Source organism: Thamnophis elegans, chromosome 2 (assembly GCF_009769535.1).
Source record: "Thamnophis elegans isolate rThaEle1 chromosome 2, rThaEle1.pri, whole genome shotgun sequence".
Taxonomy (NCBI): domain Eukaryota; kingdom Metazoa; phylum Chordata; class Lepidosauria; order Squamata; family Colubridae; genus Thamnophis; species Thamnophis elegans.
The window spans coordinates 36,258,596-36,278,278 of record NC_045542.1 but is presented as its reverse complement, the minus strand read 5'-3'; the positions used below and the strand labels follow the sequence as shown (position 1 = coordinate 36,278,278).

The 19,683-nt window shown below is 36.0% G+C and overlaps 1 protein-coding gene across 1 annotated transcript in view; it reads left to right on the top strand.

The window, feature by feature from the left end:
• Nucleotides 1–15,769, top strand: part of GDF11 (growth differentiation factor 11) — a 38,317-nt gene extending 22,548 nt beyond the window's left edge. The window contains exons 2-3 of the mRNA XM_032210714.1: nucleotides 4,539–4,912; nucleotides 6,707–15,769. Of these exons, the coding sequence (XP_032066605.1) occupies nucleotides 4,539–4,912; nucleotides 6,707–7,087 (755 nt within the window). The 3' untranslated portion in view covers nucleotides 7,088–15,769. The remainder of the gene's footprint in view (nucleotides 1–4,538; nucleotides 4,913–6,706) is intronic.
• Nucleotides 15,770–19,683: the final 3,914 nt, after the last annotated feature.

Below are 19,683 nucleotides of genomic sequence, written 5' to 3'. Positions count from 1 at the left end.
AATGTTATTCCTAATCTCAATACCGCTACATCTGTTTTTGACTTTTGCTTCAGTTCATTAATCCTTATGATCTTCCTTGGCTCTTGCAGCATTTTGATATTGCTCCCAGGTAAATCAATTTGCTCAGTAAAGGAGAGAGGCCAGGAAACTGTCGTCCTTCTCACTGGGTTTATGACACCCACCTGCAGTACAGAAGCTAAAATGGGGAAAAATTCTACTCCCAAATTCAAGTTTGACCTTGATTAGGAGAAAGTCTTGAGATTAATCAAAGAGGGAAAGTCTATTGCTAATTCAGTTTAATCCCCAGCATTATAACTATTTGCTGGTGGGTGGGGATGGGTTGGGGCGGGGGCTGAAAAGGGTCTCTCTGTTGGGATAGGGGATGAGGAGGGACATATCCATTTACGTTTAGAAGTAGCCATATTCTCAGTTATTTAAGGTGTTATTTCATTCTTTTGGTATAGAAAAATCTGGCTCTATCTACAATCATTCTGAAGCTGCACAATGATGGCCAAATATTTTATTTAGTAGCAGGTTGCATTTAAAAAAGGGTTAACACCTCTGGAAGAATACCGGGGTTAACTTGAGCCTTTCAAGAAGACCTATATTCTACTCTACTGGCTAAGCAATGGCCAAGTTCAACTGTATTAAATTAACTGGGTTCTGAATATGCATGATTTAATCTTAGAAGAACCACTGCCCTTTGTCACAATATTTTTCAGTCTGTTACAGTTTCTTTTATAGGTGTTATTATTCACTGGGCTAGTGTATAGGGCTGAACAGCATTGCTGTGTAGCTCTTAAACTGACCTTTCAAGAGGCCATAGAGCATTCAGAGCTCTACATCAGTCTGCTCCTGCAAGAAGATTGCACAGAGAGACTTCAAACAGCAGCATGACAAAGGAGTAAGAATGGTACATTAGAATATCTGCAAGAAATACTACTTGTTTGCAAGCAGGAACGGATGGGAGCACAAAATAGACCAAATAACAGAAAATGAAGAAGGTAAATTGTTCTGGGACTTTAGAATTCAAACAGACAAGTAACATTCACATAACACGCCAAACTTAACAACTGTAGATAAGAAAGACAAAAAGGTCCAGATAGTAGGTGTGACAGTACCTGAAGGCACCAGAAGAGAAGAGAAAGAATAGGAGAAAATCATAAACACTTGCAAAAAGATGTAGGACTGTGGAAAAAGCAAACAAAGATAGTACCAACAGTAACAGGCAGCTTGGGTGCAATCCCAAAACAACTGGCACGCCAGTTGAACACCATCAGCATTGACAAAATCCCTATCAGTCGATTATAAAAGGCAGCTTTCTTGGAACAGCTGGAGATGATACCTTTAACACCATCAAACAACATTTGCCTATTCCAGATACTTGGGAAGGACATTGAGTCCACTTATGTTTATCCACTTATTAAAAATGTCAAATCCAGTCTACACATCTGGCTGACTGTGTGATGAATTATAACTAATAGGTGGACAAAATGTTAAATCCAGTCTGAACATCTGGCTGACTTTGCGACGAACCGCAGTAACAGACCGATAAAAGTCTTGGCTCATAATATAGCAGATATGAAGTGGCTTGAAAGAAGAAAGTGTGGCTAATTGAAGTGGCCATACCAGATAGTAGATAGTAGAATAAAAGACAAACATCTGGAAAAGATCAGAAAATACCAAGATCTGAAAATTGAATGGCATAAACCAGCTGTGGTGGTCTCAGTTGGCACAGTGTGTTGACCAAAATATATTAAATGGCACTTAGAAATTTCCATCTGTCACTTGTAAAGGGCCACGCCACTTGGATCCACACATATACTATGCTGACAGATTATGGCATCCTAGATTCTTGGGAAGAACTTGGTGTATATGCTAAAGTACCAGCAGCTGTGACTTCACATTGTTGACAAAAGATAATAATTTATAATGTTTTAGAAAAAGACAAAAACTTATTGTGATACAGTTTGATAAACATTATGACTACAAAAAGATGAGCTAGAGAGCTAAAACTCTCTAATTTAAACAACACAATACAGGCAGTCCTTGACATACGACCATAACTGAACCCAAAATTTCTGTTGTTAAGCGAGACATTAAGTTAGCTTTGCCCCACTTTACAACCTTACTTGCCACATTTGCTAAGCGAATTAGGCTTCCCCATTGACTTCACTTTGCAAAAGGTGATTCCAGGACATTGCATCTGTCATAAATATGAATCACTGCAAGCATCCGAACTTTAATTAGATAACCATGGGGCTGCTGCAAAAGTCACAAATCTGAAAAATGGTCATAAGTCACTTTTTTCAGTGCTGTTGTAACAATGGTTACTAAATGAATTGCAGTTAAGCCGAGGTCTACCTGCATTATCATCATGCACTCTTCATGATGGATTCCCTTTGGAGAATAACACAATGGTTGTTGAAAGGAGTTTATGCTTACAAAGAGAAGAACAGATTTGACTGACTTGAGGTTGGTTTTTTTAAAATCCTTTTGGCAAACTCCTCAAAATTCTTTAGAGGCTTGGCTATCTTCTAGCTACATTCAGTTCTTCTAAAGCTCTTCTACCAGCACATTTTTGGTGAGCTCTATATTGAAATCAGATAATAGCTTCATTTATTCCTGCTTCCTGTCCCAACGTATTGCTACTGCATTTCATTATGAATTACCATTGCAAGCCTATGCATTTATATCTAGAATGCCCCATGGAACTCAAGAGACTTGCTTCCAAGTAAAACATATGTTTTACGTACCATTACATTGCCCTTTCTCCATGGCATTTAAGGTAACTTTTTTTGTCTTTCTTATCAATAATTGCTAAATCCGGGGTATTGTATGTGGCAAATGCTTGACTGTTTGAATTCTAAAGTCCCGGGACACTTTAGTTTATTGGTTTTCTATTACTTTGTCTATTTTGTGGCCCAACCAGTTTTGGGCTTTCAGGCAAGTGGTATTTCTTGCAGGTATTCAAATATACCATTCTTATTACTTCATTATCCCATTTTCTATAATATGTCTGTTGGTGCTGTTATGGTTGGCCACTGATGGTGATGATTATATAATTAATCTCCAATTAGATTTACACTCAAAGATGGTAACAATCTAATAATTCAAGACCACATCAAGGATCTAAGAATTATTATTATGATTATTGGCAGATTATTATTATAGGCAGTTCCAAGCAAGGTATTTTTTGTAAAATTAAGGTGTTCAGGCCCAAATTAGGATTATTATTATTTTCATTGCATAGTCAGCCAGATGTTGAGACTGGATTTGGCATTTTTATCCACTTATAGAGTCCTTCCCAAAGACCTGGGATATGCAGATGTTGATGTTTGGTGGTGTTAGAGGTATTGTCGCAGGATGCAAGCGATTCAGAGTAAAACCAACTTTTGCAATTGACTGAGGGTGAATTTGTCGAAGCCAATGGTGTTCAAGTGGTGCTCCAGTTCTTTTGGGATTATTATGGTTCATCACGCAGTCAGCCAGATATTGAGACTGGATTTGGCATGTTTATCCACCTATGGAGTCGTTCCCAAGAATCAGGCCCTTTATCCACACAGTTATGTTGTCTGACTCTATCTACCAAAGAAAATAGGTGGGGTTATTATTATTATGGTTCATCACAGTCAGGCAGATGGTTAAACCAGATTTGGCATTTTTATCCACCTGTAGTGTCCTTCCCAAAGACCTGGTATTATTTTCTCCTGCCTATTACATATTTGATCCTGCTTTTATTTTTTTATAGAGTATATAAGGTTAGCCATCATCTATACCATACACCCAAATTATCTGATAACCCATTCATGGAGTAATAGCAAGGGATGTAAGTTTTCCTGTTTTCCCTTTCTTATACTGCTTGAAAGTTTTATTCCGGAAGGTTGTTGCAGAGAAAGACTGCAACAGGAGAGAAAAAGTAATTTCTACCAAGAAGTTCTTCTGCTGAGTTACAAGCCCCTTTTCTGAAAATGGAAGTGAATTCAAATCTGGGTCTTGAATTTAATAGGCAGCACAATCATCTTAATGTCTAAAACTCTAGATGTTATTTATTGTACTTTATTCTATGCCATTTTTTAAATTTTTCTAAGTCTAGCCTTTTTGGCTCCATCTTCCAGTGGTGGAACACCTTAAGCCACTAGTAGTAATGGCTACTAATTCACCAGTGTCATCTTTATTTCTGTATTACATCATTTAGAATACGGATATGGTATATAGAATAAATGATTTGGATATGCAGTAAATGGTTTCTTAATGACTTTTATTTACATAAAATATACATTTATCTTGAAGATTTTAATATTCCCTGTGCTTCAGTCCAAGCCATGCTGCCAATTAAGATAAACCTTATTGTTCAACACTCCTTTCATTGCAGGCTCAGCATTAAAAGTTTCAATTATGCAGTAACTCTGATCTTTATATGATAATCATGATGGTGTTACAGTAATTGCGCCTTAGACAGAAACGTAGCAGGAGTGTGGGAAACGGGGTATGAAGAAGGTCTGTTCACTACTTCTCTTTTTGTCTTTCTCTGCCAGCGGACCCAGTGGTACAGATCGATGGCAATCCACATTGTTGTTTCTTCAACTTCAGCCCCAAAATTATGTTCACCAAGGTAGTAAAGGCACAGCTCTGGGTGTACCTAAGGCCTGTTCAACACACATCCACAGTTTATCTACAGATCCTGCGTCTTAAGCCGGTGACAGAAGATGGGAGCCGACATATCCGTATCCGCTCACTCAAGATTGACCTGAATTCACGCATTGGCCACTGGCAGAGCATTGATTTCAAGCACGTGCTCCAGAACTGGTTCAAGCAGCCTCAGAACAACTGGGGTATTGAGATCAACGCTTTTGATCCCAATGGCAATGATCTGGCCGTGACTTCTCTTGGGCCTGGTGCTGAAGGCCTGGTGGGTAAATGAGAACACTCGCTATCTATCCTCTTCTCTTGATCCTAGGCCTGAAAATGGAGCTGGACACCCATGGAATATTTTGATTGGCCGCTGAGCTCATATCTGTCAATCTTCTTCAGCCATTGCAATGGGCTGTGAGAATAACCTTGGGGCACAGGAGGAAGAGCTGCAGCCTAGACAACAATCTGATAAACAAAAACTGAGTCCAAAGGTGGTATGTGGGTGGAGAAAGCATCTCAGAAGGGAGACTCCCTAGTTCTTTGGAAAGTAAAGGCAAGGGAAGGGAGAGGTTCTGTCAGACTTTCAAGAGTCTGCTATTGTAACCTTATAATAAAGTTATTGTTAGGATTCATGGTTATGGTTTCCTGTCTGGACTACCCTGAAGGTCTGACAACCATAATATAACTCTGGCCTAGTTTAAACATTAGGGTAAGTTGGGGGTGTTCCGTAGGGAGCTCTGCCTTTCAGAATCAATACTATCGCTGTATAATGAAATAATCAAATGCAGGTTGGAGAATGGGAAGTAATTTCCTTTTATCTGTTTCATCTTAACAGTAGGTTTATGCTATTGTCAGGGCTAGGACTTAAGAAGGGAATTCTTGCAACCTCTATGGTCAGTTGGGGACTGCAGTGTTACTACTGAGAGATGTTTACATGTCAGTCAGGGCAATGTAAAGTCATTGTGCAATGTAAAGTCATTGCACAATGGTAATTTTTGTTTGATAATACAATCAGTGATATTCTTATTACAGCCATATGCATGATTTAGACAAAATATTCATTGCTTTCAAACAGAATTAAGATAAGTTTATATCAGTTTAATATTATTTACATAGAAAAATGAGGGCAATTCAATTTCAGTGTGTGTTAGAAATCTAACAATGAAATATTCTTCTCAGGAATTCAGAATTTAGCAGGGTATATTTTAAAGTAACACTTTAAAATTAGAATTAGCTTTCTTTTTTACACAGAGAGCTATTGTATCATGCGTTGTATCATGATTTAATTTAATCTTATAACTCATCAAATTATTTATCTCAAAATCATTTAGCAAATTATTTATATGAGTTTCATCTCAATTTTCCTATGTGTCTTTTTTAAATCCTCTCTCTCATTCTGAAGTATTTCCTTGGAACCTACCCCTTTAATTATATTTACCTAATAATTCTTACAGCTTAACTAAGAATAACCCACATATAATTAATAAAAAATACAACATAAAATACATTAAAAAATATCTTTCAGAGTATTATTCATCCATTACCTACAAACTGATCTTTTAGCCTGAATACTTTTTTTCCCCCTAGAAGCAACTGATGGATCAATATTCCACTTTTTCATGGAATTTTTTTTTTCGTAGCAGACCTACATTTACTTAAGGTATTTTTCACCATCAGGCTTAATAGTGTCAGCTGGAGTGGGTTTTTTTTAAAGGAGCAACGCTCAGGACTGTTATTAGAAACTGAATAAATAATTGGAATAAATAATGACAACTGTGTGGACTATCTTGGAAAGATGGTCAAGAGATTGTATTGGATTTGGTAAGTCTGCGAAGGTGAATGTATATTCATAGCATTAGTTTACTTAAGAGGTACAAAGGGGGATAGCAAAGGTTGCACAGATGAAACTTGAGGATGGATTAGGCATAGATGTGCATGTAATTGATACCCATCAAAACTCTCGCCACAGGCTGTTTTCCCCAGCTAGAAACTATTATCTCATCATGGGGCCAATAGTCATCCTACCTAAATTCCTCTCTCTGTGATTTCTCTTTTTGTATGTCATTTGCAGCACCCGTTCATGGAACTGCGTGTGCTGGAGAACAACAAACGGTCCCGAAGGAATCTAGGCTTAGACTGTGATGAGCACTCAACTGAGTCCCGCTGTTGCCGTTACCCCCTGACTGTTGACTTTGAAGCTTTCGGCTGGGATTGGATAATTGCCCCGAAGCGGTACAAAGCCAACTATTGTTCAGGCCAGTGTGAATATATGTTCATGCAGAAATATCCCCATACCCACTTGGTGCAGCAAGCCAATCCCCGGGGCTCAGCAGGGCCGTGCTGTACACCCACCAAGATGTCTCCCATCAACATGCTGTATTTCAATGACAAACAGCAGATAATCTACGGCAAAATCCCTGGCATGGTGGTTGACAGGTGTGGATGCTCTTAAACTCCCAGCCTGTTCTGTTCCATTCTTTTTCCTGTTTCCCTCCCCTTCTAGCCCAGATTCTTGCTTTCGAGATAGACCCTGACATTGATGAATCCATTCATTAGCATTTTAAAACACTTTTGAAGAGAAAGTAATTGTGGGAAAAGAACAAAACGAAACAGAATTGTATCGAAAATCTCTAAAGTGACAACATGCGCTGTGCAATAATCAAAACAGACATCGCGTTAATTGAGAGCGGATAAGTTGTCTTGGATCGATACTTCCATTCCTGAGTCAGATCTGAAACAAGCATTCTTCTCTCTTCCTCAAGCTCTTTGTTTGACCCAACACTTCTCAAGCTTTACTTTTACTGGCATTCTCCCTTCCCAACCCCCTCCCCCACCTTTCCTCTCTTGATCTAATACTCGAACGTGGTGATAAAGAGAAAAGTCCATCAAAAAAAAAGAAGAAGAAGCTATTCAACCCGTTTACAAGAAGGAAAGCTTCCTTAGGTTGTGATAATGTGGAATAAAACGCTGTATGAAGTTATAGAGATAAGCACGGGGAAGGGGGAGGGGGTTAAAATGGGTATTTTATATGATGAAGATGAATGAAATCTGCCAGCATGAGGGATACGTGCCATCCTGGATTTGGGGGAGGTGGGTGGGAGGGGAGGGATGATTTTAGAAGTTGAGGATTGCTGAACCTGCCTGCCTTTTGAGAGACTGAATCCCTAAAGAATTCAGGAGACTCCGAAGAAATGAAAACTGGAATTATTTGGAATGTTTTTGCAAGTTGCATGATAGCAAGAAAAAATAATGAAATGGAGGCATAGATTGGGGGGGGGGAATATGGAGGAATTATCTAAATGGAGGATAAAATGTTAATTTTAGCTGCCTTGTATTCACATTTAACTTTCTTTTCAATATCTTCATTTATAACCTGAGCAATCTTTCTCCAAAAGTCATTATTCTTTAGCTTCTCCCCTCCCCCCTTTTTAAAAAAATTGAGAAACTAATTCAATGAATTTAAATTACATATTTCCATCCTCAACCCACCTTAGAGATCGTGTACAAAAACCCCACAGAAAGGGTACTGTCCATGTGAGGATAAAGAATTTTACTTACAGAACAGAAATCTCTCTAGGCAGGATGAAGTTAAGATAGAAAATTTATTTATTTATTCCTGGCAATAGAATCTTTTTTCTGTGTCACATTTGCTTAATATTCCAATGGGGGGGGGGAGGGAATCATATATATGCATGTATATGATAGAATTGGAAATTTTTCTTTGATCATTTGCAGAACTCAACTAGATCTATCCAGTTACTCTGGTTATGTACAATATTTTTTCCATTGGCTAATATGAACATATCAATATCTTTGAATAATAGGATATGTTGCTCTGTACTGTTCCTTCCCCTCCTTCCTAACATTTTAATCCTTTTTAAATTAATTTTAAATGCACTTATATAGAGATTTAATTTCCAGCTTTCTTTGATGTTGTAGTATGACTTTCCTTCACCTAACCAAATAATACCATCCAATTCTGCTTCTTTCTAAAGCAGCAAAATCCAAGTAACATAAGATAATTAAATTAATAGGGAATGCTTTCTAAATAGAATGCTATTGATGCCATAAATTGAGTTAATGTAACTGAAGTTCTGTTTTCAAGAGTTTGTTGCTGTTCTGCTTTCAAAAGTTTGTTGAAAGTAGACAGAAGATAATTATCCTTCAAGTGACAAAGCATTAGCCGTATAGCCAGAATACAGTAATTGTAATCACTCAGATAGGATTTCAGACACAGAAAATAGAAACTTTTTGTCAGAACCTCTAGCAAGACAATTGTATGGGACCAAGATAACAAATTGCATCTAGATGTTAGCACTTGCTGTTTCCTACTATTAGGATTAATTAATTACATGTCTCGTAATTCTCAGAATCAAAGAAGAGGGAGAGGTAAAGGTTAAAAATTATTAAGAAACTAATTATTATTTACATTAGTGATAATCATGGAGTCAAAGTATTCAAAGGTGGTTTTTCCAGGCAACTGGGCAATGTTGCAACCTGGACCACAAATAAGTGATCCATTATTAGAGGTCCAGCATGTGAAATAGAAAACAAAATGTTGCTATTTGACAATGACCTGTGTCCAGTCATTCCCTGCTGAACAAAGGTTTAACAAGTTTGGCATAGGAAAAATCCATTTTTTCCCAATTGTGGTTATCAGTAGCCAAATTATGAATGAACCACCCAAATATTATTTTCAAAGATTGAAGCACTTTGGCAGATGGAATGGCATATCTAACAGACTTTGTATTTTTTGGAAGGATCAATTTCTTTTCTTAAGTAGAAGTAAAAAAAAGTAGGCAAAACAACGCATAGCAACTTTGCAATGAATCAGCTTTCCCTCTCCTGATTCAATGTCACATTTGGAATGTAAACCAATTCCTTTCTATTTGTGAGGTCAAAGTAAGGATTGTATTAATGTGAGACTTTGCTGTTGCAGTTTTCATAATATTTGTGCAATGAAATTGGAATGAAGACTTTGTAATTACTTAACTGAAAAAGGAAATATGTGACAGGCAAGTGAGAACTAAATAGGCCTTTAGTCTTACGGCATCAAACTGGAAAAACACTGGGACTTAGACTGCTCATACCATTGTGGCGTCTTGATTTCCCTTTTGCTATTTTCCTGACAGTATGAAATCAGGATCCCTGTTTCTCCAGAGTTCAACTGTTCCTGCTGCTTTAGGGCTTGTTTCTCTACTTTCGGCTTGGGCTGTCTAGGGAGCTGCTGTGTTGTATGATGCAACCCTTCAGAAATGCCTGTCATAGGTCTGGAACCCAAGTGCTGAGGTGATGGACCGGAGGGGAGTCTGGCAGGTCTGGCCAAGAATTTAGTCAAGATTTTCAACATAGACAATTTTGAGCCAACCAACTAGCTTGCCAACACAACAGCTGCTCTATTGTAATCAAACAGCTAAAATATGCCCTTTGAATTTTTCTGAATTTCCCTTCCACAAAAGTACTGGTTTTGGATAAGATGGGTATTAATAAATGGGGAAGAAGAGTCAACCGAGATTGTCAGGAAGAAAGATTATTTTTCTAGTTCTAGCACTTATTGTACATTAAGTTGAGGATCTCGGCACTCAGATAGATTTCTATATAGATGACAACTTTGGTTCTTTTGTAGGCAAACTCATACAGCTTTGATTTCTCTCTTGAAAGTTCCAGAATACTAAAGCAGAAAAGAAGGCATGGATGGATTTTGAGTTGAGGATATATAAGGTAAAATTCTGTCCCCCCCAAAAAGACTCCCACCTCTATTCTATTGATAGGGAGTTCAACTCTGCTCAAGTCGAGCAGAATCTTAGCACTTCTCATGGGTTAAATCCTAAATCTTAAAAGAAGGGAACAGTCGCTTACCCAAGGTGGCACAGAGAACAAACTCTCCTGGCCCTTTCTGAGTTGTACTGCTTTTCCTCCTCTAGCACTTAGATTGAAGCGCTTCGCTCTTTTTCAAAGCACTCATCAAACATGCCTTTTCAGCTTCTTAACACTGGTTAAGTTACCCTAACTTATTAATCGCAGAAATGAGAGAGTTTTAAACACATAGAGAGCAACAGTTCTCCAACTAGTAGCCTATGAGGGCATTTATAGCTGGAATACTTAATTTCTCAATAGCTTAGAATCTTTTTAAAAAGATGGCTAATAGGGTTTGGGTGGGGTGGGGGTGTTATATTTCTTATCTCAGTATTTGTTACCTGCATTGGTCATTGTTTAGTCTGCATTCTTGTCATTTAACAGGCCCATACAAAGATTTAGAGTCTTCTTGAGAAAAAAATTAAATAGTTTCCTTTGTAATGTGCTGCCAAATCCCCACATTTGGACTACCAGCAGTGTGAATGACATATATATGACAGTTTTAACATTTTAGACAAAGGGAAAAATGTGCATAAATCTTGAAATGTGAGATCTGTCTAAAAAAATTGGATCCTAGCAATCTTTATTATTTGTCTCGGCATTTTTCTGAATATGAATTCTGAGTATTTGCTATTTAGTAATGTAGAATAATACCACTGATTTATTTTTCAATTTGTGTCCTATTATTTTTTCCCCATCTTTGTGAATGAACACAAAATCTGCAAATGACTGATATTTCAGCCCTCCTCTGAAGTATTTATATTGCTCTGGGAATTTATATCGAGAAGTAGCAGGACATATTTAACTAACAATCCTACAAACCTGTAAAATTCTCTGCATTTTAGCTTCTTATTTTGCAACATATAGTCTACCTTTCAACTCTTATTGGACTTGGCATAGAAACAGGCAATTCAGAGAAAATGTGAGAGGCCTTTTCTCAATAAACATGGCCTATTAAGAGATACTGTACTGCTTTCTCTCTGAATAGAACAAGGTACATGTTGCATAGCTTGTAATTTAAGTAGCTATGGTACTCTGTAAAGAATTAGCAACAGAACAGAAATTACTTTTCTTTACTAAGCAATATCCCTACATATATCTAGGCATAACTTTTTCCCTTTTAAGTCAATCCATAATACAAAGATATATTCTTAATTTTCTAGCAGTGATTGAAAATGTGTATCTTGCACAAAAAACTTTCTCACAACTACTGACCCCAACAATTTGACAAATCAAACATTGCTGAAGTTTTTATTTACTGGTATATGTTTTTGTGTGTCTGCGCATATACCGTAAACACATTCTCTAAAAGTCTAGAAAATTTGATGTAGAAATGAAAAAAGAATGACTTCCAAATCTTCATTCAGTTAAGCATTTTTCCTCTAATATTATATCAGCACTGTCATTCACAAAAGGTGCCTTTTGATATTTTACAGACTGGGCACATAGCACACACAATCTTTCATTTTGATTCCATGAAAAAACAACATTAAAGATTTCACATATCCTGGCTAAAGTTTGAAAGAGTGCAGATAGAATTTCCTGACCATGGATTTAAGTAGGTCTTTCTACAGTGGAAAATAAGTATATGACATGAATAGGAAGAATGTATCAGATTAATAATGCCCAGCTATAAAATCATTGGCTTTAGAGCTATTCTGTAAAAGCAGAAAAAAAAGATAGGACTATGAGAAGTTTCATTTAAAAAATAGTAGGGATTAGTAGTTCTCCAGAAAATGAAATTAAAATGCTAGAAAAGGAATTTAACAATAATGGAACTATGGGAATAGCAACGTGCAAATTTATTTGAGACAGGAAATTCATTAATCTACCTCTGTAACATCTGCTTGAGAGAAATTCTTCTTATTGTAGTAACTTTTATTATTATCTAATATCTAGTAGGCCTTAGTTTCAACCATTCACCATGACAAAGAACATCTCATCAAGAACCAACAAAATCCTCTTTCCTTAACCATCTCTCCATAACGCATGGGGAGATGGGTAGCAAACAATTTAATAAATATATATATATTTTAAAAAATTGTTGATTCAGAGAAGGCACTGATTTGTGGCTATGGTTATCAGATTCTTAATTATATTCCTCTTTCAGACAGAGATATAGTACAATGCCACATACTTTAGTATGTATAAGTCCTTCCTTGCTATAAATACAGAGATCAGAAATGCATGGGAGAGCTATTTTTTAATACCTGTAATTTTTTGTTCATAACTTTGCTAAGCTGCAAGGATGGAACACACACACATATACACACACACACACGCCCTGTGAAAACTGAGATAGCGATGATCAAACAGTAGGATTAATAGTAGGATTTACAAATGAGTATTTTCCAATGTCCAATCAAGAAAAAGTTCTGCCCTATTTTGTTGGCGTGCAGGGAAAAGAGGCTGAAGGTATTATACTACAATAAAAAAAATACCTGAAAGAACTGTATTACATTCTTAAGCCAATTTGTTGAAGTTAGTTATTAGAACTGTTACAATTCTAAATAGCTTATTAAATACCAAAACGTTCCACTATAAGCAATGAAAGGAAAAGCTTTGCTTTCTCTTGTAGGTAGCATTGTATTAAGCCACTTCAACCTGCTATGGCTAATGTGCATCATGATGAAGAGAGAATATTCTACTTGAATTTTACATGCAAAGATACACATCATAGTGGAGCAAATATGATTTGCCCTTTTGTCCATCTATTAGTATAGTTAGTTACTGTCTCTTTAGTAATAGTTTCCTACTGGCGCAAAGGTCCAAAGCCATTTGGGATTCTTTTGGGACATGCAAATTGATCCTATGAATGTTTACTTAAGATACAAACCATGTTATTTCAGTGGCACTTATTTGCAATAAGTGTTTAGGACTGTAGCCTTAGGCAACAATGATACAGCCCATACAATTGTATAAAAACAACTCTTCTGAAAGATCATAATTTCCTATTCAATGCTGACTAACATTTACCGGCCACATTAAATATAACAGACTGAATAGCTGGGTAAGTCTTTTCTGAACTATGGATGCTTTCTTTCTGGGATTTGGGTGGTTTGATTCCCTGCTTCTTCTACTGCCCAATGGTGCTAAACTAGAAAGATAAGATCCAACGTATCTGCTACTAATAGGTTTTTCCAATGGGACAGTATTTTGCTTTGGGTAATCTGACTCACAAAAGGCAGACAGGCATAATTATTTCTGGAGGTGTGCTTGTAAATATCAGTCCTGCAAGTATATTATTATTTGCTTTGTTTATATTAGTGTCCATAAATGTCATAGAAGGATGTGTGACAATAAGTATGTGTGTGAGTGGACACATAATGTGCCTGCGTGTATGAGCTGAAGAAATGAGACTGAAGATGATAACATGGGCTAAGTTTTGTTTATTTTAATCACATGACCAAAAGGCCATTCACTGGTTAAGATTGTGTTTATGTTTGTTTGTTTTGATGACATGACCAAACACAGCACTTGAACATCAAAAATAAAAAATTAAATATTAAAAAAAATATATTAAAAAAAAAAAAGAGTTCAGAGCTTTTCACTCCAGCCCAGCACCTGGGACATATATAGCTGTCATTTTAATCTTTCTAAGCAGAAGATTATTGATGGTCTTAAACAGAAGAGGCTGCCAACTAGGGAAAACTAAGATTCCATGACAGCATGTTATGGTGCGATATAGTAATTTTGGTTGGGAAAAGGCACAAGGTGGTTTTGGACCATGACGGACATTATTCAACAGGAACTGTTGTACTTGATCAGTGAATTCATTCGAACCTCTTCACCATCACCCTGACCTGCTGCCTTTTTCTACAAAATGGATGCTGGTTCACTTTGGAAGTAACATAGGCAGTCCCATCACAACATATGGAAGCCTCAGAGACTTTGCAGGAGTGAAGCAGAGCGCCTGGACTTAAAAATGTTGAATGTTCACTGTAAAAATTTCTGTACTGAGAGACTGCTTTGGGCTAAGGTACCATTTGCACTATGGAAGGTTAAAGAAAATTTTTAAGAGAATAGGAGGGGTTTTCCCTTTTATGATACACCCTAGAGCTGAAGAGATACTTTTATGTCTGTGTTTTCTCTTTTTGTAAAGACAGTATGCGAGGACTAGTATGTATGAATTTTGATGTAGCTCCCTCTCTGAGGAAGAAAATTTGCTATGTAGTTCTGCAAACATAACAATCATATGTTTTATCTAACTTCCAAGTCACAAAGTGTTTTGTTACCACTAAATCCAACTCTAATAGGATTATATTTTAGTTCTCCACAGATTGTATTTAGGTAAACCATACTATTACATCTTTCTGAAAACCCTAAATAATTAAAGAAATAGCCAGTTAATGTCCAGCTAGGCTGTGCTTCTGCTGAGTTGTCATGAATAAGAGAGAAGACACTATGAAATCATTAGTCTGGAAGAAAGGGCTAAAGCTAACGTTTACAATAACTAACTACTCCTAAGTTATTAGGAAATCAGGAGTAAACAAAATGCACCCCTTTCCTTTTTTGCAATACTTTTTTTAAAAATATTTCAATATACATCTAGTACTTAGGACGCCTAAAACCCTTTGCAGACTTCTTCACCAACTCTGGTGTAATTTTAAGTTACATTGGTTTACCTATATGTCTCATCAAAAGAAGAGGGCTTCTCATTCATCGGTGTTGTGAATTTTAATTGATATGTTTAAAGGTTTAAAGAATTTGCAAAGGAAGGAAATGCTAAAGGCATAAGAAGGATTATGTGGTTTAATACCAATTTATATTTTAAAAAAGCACCAGTCTTGTTAACCTCTTGCTGATATTTTTAAGTTACATTTTTTTCATAATTCCATCTTATTTGTCACTGTTGAAAATCTATTTCTTAAAGGACTTCATTGCATTTATGAAATGCACAAAATTCTTGATTTCAGTTAAAACAATGACATTAATTATGAAATTAATATGATGTTATACTAGAAAAACGATTTTCCGGTTTAGCCGGAAAACGTTCCCAACTATTATTCAGTTCCAAAAATGAAAAATATGCTAATTCTGTTCAATAGGGTTTATTGAGTATGAACATAGGAATTAAACTGAGAGGGCACTCATTTATGAGAAGATGAGATCAGAACTGGTAATTTTAACAACTCTTTTTTCATACACATATTCGAAAAAAGAAATTAGAGGAAAAATTACTGCCTTGGCTATTTCTCCTCAATGTTGTATAAACTAAATTTGTTCTGTATCTGGCTCTAGTCTGTTAAGTATATCATAATAATTGCTTCTGTTCCAATTTCTCTTTGTCCTTTTATAGATTTTTTTGTACAATAAATATATACAGCAAAAAGCTTTTCTTCTTTTAATGTGTCAAGTTTGGAATCTTGAGAAGTATATAACTTGGTGTTCTGGTTTTGAGTTTCCAATGTTAATGAAGAGATTGGCATGTTTATTTCAATGGGTAACTTAAGGCCTCAGCTCTATTGCGAGGAAGGAAAAAAATATGTGCTGGAATATAAATTAATGTTACTGGATGCTCTTAATCTCAAAACCATCTGAAACTATCCAATCATACTTCTTGAGAAGTGAAAATAATATAACAAAGGTATTGAGTTGCATATGATTAAATTGTATTCATGTTTTAAGAAAATTTCAAAATCTTTATAATTCCACTGAATTGGCTATTTTTATGTATGTCATTCTTTTCCACTGTAATTTCATTCTTTTCTTTTTTAAGGAGCTTAAGAGTAGTGTTTCTTTACTTTCAAGATTCAAGTTGCTATTCAAGCAATCTAATGAACTAAAACTTGCCAGAGTTATAAATAGGGTTTAAAAAAATTCTTTCAAACTAATTTCACGTGGGTACATTTATGTACTTCTGAAGAAAAAGATTTGGGAGGGCAAGAAAACTCATATTTACAGTTACAGCTTGAAATAATAAATAGGCACCTCAAGTACCAATATAATCCAAATTGAAAGATAGTGTTAATTAAAAATTGGAAAACACTGTGAACCAACAAAAATGCTTAAAAATACTTTTAAAAGATTAGAAATTTACATCATTCCCAAAATATCTTTCAATTTATTTCAGCTGACCTTGGCTAATACAGGGTCACTACTGTATATCTATTATTTCTCTCTCTTTGTGATTAATTGCAGGCATATACATAATGGAAAGATACATGATTCAACATTGTAGCCTCCTATCTATCTAACTTGTTTGCTCCACTACTTTTTTTCTCCTTTTAGTTTTATTCTATCCCTGCAACCTTTCAGGCAAAAATTAATGCTTTGGACAGACCACAGCATTGATGAAGCAATTATTTATTGAGTGATACCTATATTGCAAAAAAGGTTGCCAATTATACCAAGGAATTTGATATTGTCCTGAAAGGCAGTCTCAAGCCCACCTCAAATTATTTCATTTGTTTTGCTATCCTGAAAGCTAAGATTTATAATTGGCCAGATGTGCTACAGGAAACTAGATCATGGAATGTTGTTTTATGGAGCCCTCATAAAAAGGCAACAGGCATGTTGAGAATGCTGGCTGTGTATGTTATCAAAGTGACAAGGTTCAACAAAATGAATCTGTGTACTCTATTGAGGTAAATGGAAGTGTGAATACACAAATGAATACCAGCAAGAAGTACTATACAGTTGGTCCTCAACATATAACAATTCATTTAGTGACCATTGCAACAGCACTGAAAAAAGTGACATGACCATTTTTCACATTTACAACCGTTACAGCATCCCCATGGTCACGGGATCAAAATTCAGATGCTTGTCAACTGATTCATATTTATGATGGTTGCAGTGCCCGGGGTCATGCAATCCCCTACTGGGACCTTCTAACAAGCAAAGTCAACAGGGAAGCCAGATTCACTTAATAACTGTGTTATTAACTTAACAACTGCAGTGTTTCATTTAACAACTGTGGCAATAAAGGTTGTAAAATGTGGCAAAACTCACTTAACAACTGTCTCATTTAGCAACATATATTTTGGATTCAATTGTGATAAGTCGAAGACTACTTGTATGCTAAATGTGTGCAAATTCTAAGCAGCTCAACTTAACCAACTTCACACAACTAAGTCTTAAGTTTCCCCAAACATCTCTAAACTAACAATGCTTCTTCAAGCTCAATAATCTATTCTAGAATACTTTCCTGATGAGATATTATGCCTTTATATAATTATCTTCCCTGCTTCAATAAGAAAAGTCTGTCAGACTGAACCACCTATACCAATCTGTTCAGAGATGATTACGAAAGCTGAAGCACTTGCCTGGGCAGACCCATCTGAGGAGGTTGAAAGATGATTGACAAACCATTGCACAGCTGTAAAATTATGTCAAAAGATATAATATAACATAATATAATAATATAATACATATTCTCTGCACATTTTCTAAGATTTTTTCTTACTGTAACGTTTACAAAAATGGAATAACAAGATAGAAAAACATGCATATGTAACTAATTGCATGGTTCACACATAGTTTATCCATGGTTACAGAGGTAGCATAGCATTCTTTTAATTAGAAGGAATGGGACAGACAGCATTTCTTCTCTCTAAATGAATATCTGCCTGGCTATTAAGTCAGTTACCTACTTACAGCATACTGACAGATTCATATAAAAATGTGAATTCATGAATTCTTTTGAAAGTTCATATTTACATTACATCAACCTTGCTTCCATTTACTAAAAGTTGCTTAATAGTGAAATGGGAGGCATATAAATATAATAAATAAAATTTCCTGAAACTATGTCTCATTTAGTAATATAAACTAGACATTACAAACTAACACCAATGGGCTTTTCCATATTTACTAGTTCAGTCCATGAAAAAGCTAATAATAAACAAACACAATTTAAAAATTACTAGTGTTCCAGAATAGCTAATTACTTTTTGCTTTGGGAGTCTCTTCTCATTCAACAATCCTTTTTAGCAAGTCTTTTACTGAAGAACTTAGGTCCAGAGGGTGAATTTCATCTGATCATTGGTGCAAAGAATAAGCTACCTTCTTGACTCAAGCAGCTACAGCGGCAGAATATTTTTTTTAAAACTGGAGATACTCTAATTTACCTAAATAACCTGATCCATAGCTTAATTCATTCTGAAGCAGTTATTGTGTGAGTAAATGAAGAAGAAAAAAACCCAGAAAGAAGAAATCATTTAATTTACATTTCAGAGTAAAGCACTGCTATTCTGCAGACATGGTTTACTATTTATTATTTTATTTTTATGACACTCTTTCTTCCCAAAGGAGCCAAGAATGGTTTAGCAGGACTTTGCATATTCAGAACAAAGAGGTGTTCATAGAAAATCGAAACAAACTCCAGAGGTAGGTAGAACCTCAGTAAGATAACAAAAAAGCAGCAATCTGGTGTGCCACAAAGTCAAAATTAAATCTGAGAGGCAACAGAATAAAATCCATATTTCAGGAACTAAAAAAGTTAAATTATAAAGACATGAAGATATTAGACATTAATTAAAATATCGAGGGTGGTGGGTGGGAAGGGGGATGATTACAGATGTCCAAGCGGCTTTAACTGAAGATAATAAAGAAATGGAAGAATGGCACACAAGGCACGACAAGTGCAGTCAAAGCCCCGAACAAAAGAAACAACTCAAGTTAAAACTCTTTCGAGCATTATAAAAGCCTTTTAGATTAAATCAAATACCTAGAGAAATAAGCCTTCTGGAATAATTAATGGGAAGTGTCTTAGGAGGCAGGCAGAATACTCAATACAGGGGAAAACTGAAAATGCTTGGAGAGAAAAAAGAAGTTGTATTCAGCTATACCAGAAAATCAGACCCAATGATTAAAGCTGTGTTTGCAAACTTATTAATATATTGTGGCTTATAACTGTTTTATTAGCACAGAAACAAGCAGGTTTCCACTTTGTACAAAAAAACAGGATGGGAACTGAGTTTATTACTGTTAGCTCTGGCTTATTGCAATGTCTGGAAGTTTCACCTAAACAGAGAGGCATGCTAAGAATCATAAGAATATGTTTTTACCTCTAGAGCACGGGTGTCAAACTCGATATGACGTACCGTGTTGTTTTTTGCCTTTGCGGAGTTGGGGTGGACATGACCTGCACATGTCGCATCTGGCTTGTGGGCCACCAGTGTGGCACCCCTGCTCTAGATAATTTCCATCTAGAGAAAAGTAGCTTTGAAAAATCTTCCTAAATCTGGT